We start from the raw sequence: 9,766 nt of genomic DNA, 5'->3' as shown, positions 1-9,766 counted from the left end.
CGAATAAACCTTACAGCAAGTCATGGGTGGTTTAACAGATTTAAGAACCGCTACAGTTTACATAATGTCAAGGTGAGTGGAGAGGCCAGTGCTGATGTTGGTGCTGTCAAGCTTTTAAGGAGGTGTGATCGTGATTGTGGAAGGAAATTATTTGCCTGAGCAAATATTCAACGTGGATGAATGGATTATTGTGGAAGTGCATGCCTGAACGGACATACATCCACAAAGAGGCGCAAAACAAATGCCAGGATTCAAGGCATTCATGGACCGAATACACTCCTGTTGGGGAATGTTGCTGGTTTTCAAGATCAAGCCATTCATGATCTATCATTCAGAGAACCCCGGGCTTTTAAACATGTCAGCAAAGCACACACTGCCAGTATTTTATTGCAGTAACAAGAAAGCCCGGGATGACCCTAGTACTGTTTGAGGATTGGTTCTATGAATTGCTTCATTCTCGAGAGCAAGGAGCATTGTCTGCAACAAGGTTTGCATTCAAGATTTTGCTGATTTTGATAATGTTTCGGGACACCCACCACACTTGGAAGATATGCACCCTGGATGTTAAGGTAGTCTACATTCCACCTAACACTACCTCTGTCATCCAACCCATGGATCGATGTGCTATTGCAGCTTTTAAAGTAAATTATTTACATACGCATTTCAGCCAGGCTGTTGCTGCTACTGAAGGTGAGAAAACGCTCAGACAGTTTTGGAAGGAGTACAACATTTTGTCATGTATAAAGAACATTATTGCAGCATGGGATGAGGATACACAACAGTGCATGAATGGAATATGGAGGAAACTTGAAAAGATATGTGCACAGTTTCAGAGGCTTTAATGAAAATGAAGTTATTTCAGAGATTAGAAACAAGATAATGGAGTTGGGTAAACAGCTTAAGCTAGAAATTGATACTGAAGATGTTGAACAGTTGGTTGAAAGAGTAGCAGAAGAGCTCAGTAACGAGGATCTTATTGAACTGGAAGCACACAAAAATGCAGAGGAAGAAGCGAGTCGAAATGTAGAAGAAGAACCTGCACCCCCAAAAATTTTCAGTGAAGCAAATGGCAGAGGCATTTGCAACAATTAATAAGAGGATGCAATGTTTGACGGAATGGATCAAAAATGTTGAGCTGCTTTTGCCAAGTTGACAGAATGGTCCAAGATGCACTTGCTTGTTACAGGGAGATTTATAATAAAAGAGAAAGCAACTGTGCAGTCTAAATTGACATCTATTTTAAAGAGTCCCCAGTACTGGCTTCCTCACGCCCCAGTGCTGCTCTTTCACTCTAAAGATGAACCAATACCTTCAACCAGCAAGTTTTCCTATACATAAACCTGTCTGAAGAAAGCTTGACATTGATGACCCACCCAGCACTGTCTCCTCCTCAGCCATCCAATTAATATAGTCTCCATGTATCCTGTCAGAAAAATTATGGAGCCCTGCGTATTCAGCTGACTACATTAGCAAGTGCTCAGTCACACTGTATCCATTCTTCATTGTTGATTACTTACTGTACTGTATTTCATTTTTAGATTTTATATGTTTTTTTTTTGATTTTCCAACTTATTACCTGGATTTGCGCCCCAACCCTGTCAAGTATGGGGAAGGAGTTGTATATGGAGTGTCTGTGGCTTTGTTTACATATCAAGAAACAAATGACTCATCTCTCATAGGGATGTTTATTATGATTTGCATTGACTGAAATCGTGTATTTTTCTAAAGATGTTGTCTGGATGATAGTAAGAAAATTGAAATGACAATGTACAGGCTAGTTAGGTGAGGTTAGCTAGATTAAGTAGGTTAGGTAAGATTGGGTCAAATTCTAATAGGTTTTGGCATTTCGCTTCATTTTTTGTTCAGCATCCTGCAACAATATCTCCAGAATTTTTGGTTCAATTCCATGCTTCTAGTGCTAACCATCTCTCCACCTTTACCTCTTATTACTAATACACAAAGAAACAAAGAATAAATCTTTAGTTAACACAAGTCAAGTGGGTTCTGTAAAAGTGTATTAGAACTCTGAATTTATTTATGGAGCAACATATTGGACCATTAAATTCATAAAAGTCATCAAGGTCATTCAAGTACTATAGTGAATGTGTTACATATGTGCCATGTCTTAATAGAATATCTAAAGTGAAAGAAATCAAAATTAAGAGCTTATATGAAAACTTAATAAAATTTGTGAGTGTTAGAGAATATTGATATAAGTAATGAAATAATGGTAGTACAAGAGCTACAAATTACAATATAAGTATTGGTTTGAAGATTTATAGTTTACCTGAAACTCCGGTCAATATGTTCTGCTCTATGATGTGTCGTTGTTCTCAGCACTAGTTATAACTTCCTTTGGCATCTTATGACCATATGACAATCTTCTTTCTTCATTTATCTGCCAAAATCATATTGGGTCGTCCATAAGATAATAAACAGATATTTGGGATATTTTTCAAACTTTTTCTCTGCTGTAATGAAAAGTAGTCATAATCATAGGAAACACAAACATACTGTACAGCCACTTTTCATTTCTGTTACTCATCTACCTAATGCTGTAACACATGCCTTGTGGTACTTCTCACCGTAGAGAGAGCCCAGATCTTTTCCAGATACTGTACTCACTTAGCACTATGCTTTTTCCAATTCTTACACACACACTGCCATTTCTTAGTGCAGCTTCAGCCAAACTATTTGTCTCCTTGGTTTCCTTCCAACCATCTACCTCAGAATTATATACCACTGTATTTTTTTTTAAACTTTCACTTTCCATTCTCTTGATTTAAATGATATCCCCGTTAGCCGGAACAATTGGTGCAGAGCACTTCCGAGGATGAGAGATTTCCGGGTAACCAGACGACTTACTCAAACCCAGAAAAATTCCTTATCCCGGGAACCTTTTCCAGATGTGTGTATGTGTGTAGAACACACCTCAACATCACATATACACACCCCCAACACCACCCACACACCCCCAACACCACCCACACACCCCCAACACCAATCACACCCCCAACACCACACTCACACACACCCCCACCACTCACACACCCCAACACCACTCACACACCCCAACACCACTCACACACACCCCCCAACACCACTCACACACCCCCAACACCACCCACTACACCACCTGCACACCCCCAACACCACCCACACACCCCCAACACCACCCACACACCCCCAACACCACCCACACACCCCCCAACACCACCCACACACACCCACCACACACCACCTTCACACACCCCCCAACACCACCCACACACCCCCAACACCACCACCCACACACCCACCACACCACTCACACCCCCAACACCACCCACACACCCCCCAACACCTCACCCACACACCAACACCACCCACACACCCCAACACCACTCACACACACCCCCAACACCACCCAAACACCCACCACACCACCCACACACCCCCAACACCACGCACACACCCCAACACCACCTTCACACACACCCCCAACACCACCACTACACACACCCCCAACACCACTCACACACCCCCAACACCACGCACACACCCCAACAACACCCACACACCCCCAACAATCACACCTCACACACCCCAACACCACTCACACCCCCCAACACCACCCACACACCCCCAACACCACCCACACCCCCAACACCCGCACCCACACACACCCAACACCACCCAAACACCCACCACACCACTCACACACCCCAACACCACTCACACACACCCCCCTAACACTCACCCACACACACCCCCAACACCACCCACACACCCCCAACACCACCCACACACCCCCCAACACCACCCACACACCCCCAACACCACACCACTCACACACCCCCAACACCACCCACACACCCCCCAACACCACCCACACACCCCCAACACCACCCACACACACACCCCCAACACCCACCACCCACACACCTCCCCAACACCACGCACACACCCCCAACAACACCACTCACACACCCCCAACACCACCCACACACACCCCCAACACGCACCCCCCCAACACCACCCACACACCCCCACCACTCACACACACACCCCGACACCACTCACACACCCCAACACCACCCACACACCCACCACACCCACCCACACACCCCAACACCACTCACACACACCCCCCCAACACCACCCACACACACCTCAACACCACCCACACACCCCCAACACCACCTACACACACCCCCCAACACCACCCACACACCCCCAACACCTCACCCACATTCCACCACACCACGCACACACACCTCTAACACCACTCACACACACTCTAACACCACCCACACACACACCCCCCAACACCACCCACACACCCACCACACCACGCACACACACCCAACACCCAACACCCACACACCCACCACACCACGCACACACACCCCCACCACTCACACACCTGCAACAATCTCCACCCACACACCCCCAACACCACCCACACACCCACCACACCACGCACACACACCTAACACTCACCCACACACCCCCCCAACACCACCCACACACCCACCACACACCACCCACACACCCGCACCACACCACCCACACACCCACCACACACACGCACACACACCTAACACCTCACCCACACACCCCCAACACCACCCACACACACCCACCACACCACCACGCACACACACCTAACACCACCCACACACACCCCCAACACCACCCACACACCCCCAACACCACCCATACACACCCCAACACCACCCACACACACACACCCAACACCACCCACACACACACCCACCACACCACGCACACACCCCCAACACCACTCACACACCCCCAACACCACCCACACACCCCCCAACACCACCCACACACACACACCCACCACACACCACGCACACACACACACTCTAACAACACCACCCACACACCTTCAACACCACACCCACACACCCACCACCACGCACACACCCTCAACACCACCCACACACCCCCAACACCACCACCCACACACCCCCAACACCACCCACACACCCCCCAACACCTCACACACCCCCAACACCACTCACACACACCCCCCCCAACACCACCACACACCCCCACCACCCACACACCCCCAACAACACCACTCACACACACCCCAACACCACTCACACACCCCCCAACACCACTCACACACACCCCAACACCACCCACACACCCCCAACACCACCCACACACACCCCAACACCACCCACACACACCCCCAACACCACCCACACACCCCCAACACCACCCACACACCCCAACACCACCACACACCCCCCAACACCACTCACACCCCCAACACCACACCACACACACACACCCCCAACACCCACACACCCCCAAGTAACACCACCCACACACCCCAACACCACTCACACACACCTCTAACACCACCTACACACCCCCACCACCCACACACACCCCAACACCACACACCCCCAACACCACACACACCCCCAACACCACCCACACACACACCCCCAACACCCACACGCAGACACACCCCCAACACCACCCACACACCCCCCAACACCACCCAGGCACACACCCCCCCAACACCACCCACACACCCCCAACAACACCACCACACCCCCAACACCACTCACACCCACACACACCCCCAACACCACCCACACACCCCAGCCCACCCACACACACCCACACCACACACACACACCACACACACACCCCACCACCCCCACACACCCCAGCACCCACACACTCCCAACACCACCCACACCTCCAGCACCACCCACACACCCCAACACCAGCCCACACACCCCCAACACCACCCACACACCCACCACACCACCACACACCCCAACACACCACACACCCCCGACCCACACACACCCGCAACACCACCCACACACACCCCCCCACCCACACACCTCACACACCCCACACACCCGCACACACCCCCAACACCACCCACACACACCCCCCAACACCACCCACACACCCCAACACCACCCACACACCCCAACAACACCACACACCCCCAACCACCCACACACCACCCACACACACACCTCACCCCCAACACCACCCACACACCCCAACACCACCCACACACACCCTCAACACCACCCACACACCCCCAACACCACCCACACACCCCCAACCACCACCCACAACACCCCCACACACCCCAACAACCCACACACACACCCACACCAGCCCACCCCCACCCCCACCACCCACACACACAACACCACCACACACCCCCACACCACCCACACACCACACCCACCACACCACCCACACACCCCCAACAACCACCCACACACCCCCAACACCACCACCCACACACCCCAACACCACCCACACACCCCAAATTCACCCACACACACCCCCAACACCACCACACACACCTAACACCACCCACACACCCCCAACACCACCACACACCCCAACACCACCCCACACACCCACCACACCCCCACACACCCCCCAACACACTACACACACCCACACCACCCACACACAACACCACCCACACACCCCACACCACCCACACACCCCCCACCACCCACACACCAACACCACACACACCCCCAACACACCACACACCACCCACACACCCACACACCCCCAACACCACCCACACACCCCACACACACACACCACCCACCACACACCCCAACACCACCTCACACCAACACCACCCACACACCCCCAACACCACACACACACCCAACACACCCACACCCACCACACCACCCCACACCCCAACACCACCCACACACCACCCACACCCCCCACAACACCACCCACACACACCCCCAACACCACCCACACCACCCACACACACCACCCCACACATAACCCACCACACCCCCAAACAACCACCACGCCACACACCACACACACCCAACACCACCCACAACACCCCACTCACCACCACCACACACACCACCACACACACCCACCACCCACACACCCACCACACCCACCACACCACCCACACCTCACACTCACACCCACCAACACCACCCACACACCACCCACACCACCCACACACACACCCCAACACCAACACCACACCACCCCCCAACACCACCCACACACCCCAACACCACCCACACCCATCAACACCACCCACACACCCACCACACCACGCACACACCCCCAACACCACCTCACACAACACCCCCTGACACCACTCACACACCCGCAACACCACCACTCACACACCCCCAAATTACCCACACACCCCAACACCACCCACACACCCCCACCAACCCACACACCCCCAACACCACGCACACACCCCCACACCTCCACACACACCACACCACACCACCCCACACCTCCACACACCTCCCACACACACACACACCCCACCACCCCCACACCCCCACACACCCCCCACACCTCCACACCCCAACACCCACCCACACACACCTCCACACACCCTCACACCTCCACACACCACCCACACACCCCCAACACCACCCCCACACCCCCAACACACCCACACACCCCACACCACCCACACACCCCAACACACCTCCACACACCCCCAACACCCCCACCCTCCACACACCCCCCAACACCCCCACACCTCCACACACACACACCCCCACACACCACCCACACACCCCACACACACACCTCCACACACCCCCCACACACACACCCCCACACCCACACACAACACCACTCACCCCACACCCCCACACCCCCACACACCCACACCCAACACACACCCACACCACACCCCCACACACACTCACACACACCCCCACACACACACCTGCACACCACACCACACCCCACACACACACACCCCACACCACCACACACCCACACCCTCACACACACCCCACACCACACCTCCACACCCCCACACCTCCACACACCCCCACACCCACACACCCCCAACACACACCACACACACACCCCCACACCACCCACTCACCACACACCCCCACACCACACACCCACACACACACCTCACACACACCCCCCACACCTCCAACACCACCCACACCCACACCCTCACACACCACCCACACACCCACCCACACACCCCACTCCACACACCCCCCAACACCCTCACACACACCACCTCACACACACCCCCACACACCCCCCCACACCCACACACCCCAACACCACCCACACACACCCCCCAACACACCCACCCACACCCTCACACACACCTCAACACCACCACACCACACCCCACACACCACCCCTCACACACCCACACACACACACCCACACACCCTCCACACACACCCACACACACCCCCAACACACACCACACACACCCCAACACACCCACACACACCTAACACACCCCACACCCCCCCACACACCACACACCCCCACACCACCACACACACCCCCCCACGCACCACACACCCCCACACCCACACCCCACACCCCCACACACACCTCCACACACCCCACCCACACACACACCCACACACCCCCACACACACACCCACACACCCCCAACACCACCACACACCCCCACACACCCACTCACACCCACACCCCCACACCCACCTCCACACACACCCACACACCCCACCCACACACCCCACACACACCCCCACACCCACACACCCCCAACACCACACACCCCCCACACACACACCCACACACCCCCAACACACCCCACACCACACACACCACACACACACACCCCACACACCCCACACACCCCCAACACCCCACACACCCCAACACCACACACTCCACCCACCCCCACACCACCCACACACCCCCAACACCTCCTCACACTCCCCAACACCACCCCTCACACCCCACCACCCACCCCTCCACACACACCCCCAACACCCCCACACCCACACACCCCCAACACCACCCACACACCCCCACCACCACTCACACACCCCCCAACAACACCACCCACACACCCCCAACACCACTCACACACACCCACCACACCACCCACACACACCCCCAACACCACCCACACACCCCAACACCACCCACACACTCTAACACCCACCCACACACACCCCCACCACTCACCCCCCCAACACCACTCACACACACCTAACACCCACCCACACACCCCCAACACCACCCACACACCCCCCCAACACCACACACCCCCCAACACCTCACCCACACACCCCCAAATACCCACTCACACACCCCCAACACCACTCACACACCCCCCAAAGTCACCACCTTGGCCACCACACCTAACACCACCCACACACCCCAACACCACCCACACACCCCCAACACCACCCACACACCCCAACACCACTCCACACACCCCCACCACCTCACACACCCCCAACACCACCTTCACACACCCCCAACACCACCCACACACCCCCCCAACACCACTCACACACCCCCAACACCACTCACACACACCCAACACCACCCACACACCCCCAACACCACCCACACACCCCCCAACACTACCTTCACACACCCCCAACACCACACCTCACACACCCCCCAACACCACCCACACACACCCCCCAACACCACCCACACACCCCCAACACCACTCACACACACCCCCCAACACCACCCACACACCCCCAACAATTCACCCACACACACACCACCACACACCCCAACACCACCTCACACACCCGCAACACCACACACCCCCCAAGTAACACCACTCACACACCCCCAACACCACTCACACACCCCTGCCAACACCACTCACACACCCCAACACCACCCACACACACCCCCCAACACCACCACACCTCAACACCACCCACACACCCACCACCCACACCACCCACACACAACACACCCACACACC

The 9,766-nt window shown here is 55.2% G+C and overlaps 1 protein-coding gene across 1 annotated transcript in view; it reads right to left on the bottom strand.

Annotated features, from left to right (window-relative positions):
* Positions 1–2,297: 2,297 nt before the first annotated feature.
* The window catches only part of LOC121859385, a 70,613-nt gene continuing 63,144 nt past the window's right edge, over positions 2,298–9,766 (bottom strand). Inside the window, exon 6 of the mRNA XM_042356167.1 lies at positions 2,298–2,398. Coding sequence (XP_042212101.1) covers positions 2,315–2,398 — 84 coding nt within the window. The 3' untranslated portion in view covers positions 2,298–2,314. The remainder of the gene's footprint in view (positions 2,399–9,766) is intronic.

The sequence above is a fragment of the Homarus americanus genome, unplaced genomic scaffold (assembly GCF_018991925.1).
Source record: "Homarus americanus isolate GMGI-L3 unplaced genomic scaffold, GMGI_Hamer_2.0 scaffold7626, whole genome shotgun sequence".
Lineage (NCBI taxonomy): Eukaryota > Metazoa > Arthropoda > Malacostraca > Decapoda > Nephropidae > Homarus > Homarus americanus.
Note: the sequence above shows the minus strand (reverse complement) of the source record. Positions and strands in the feature narration are given on the sequence as shown.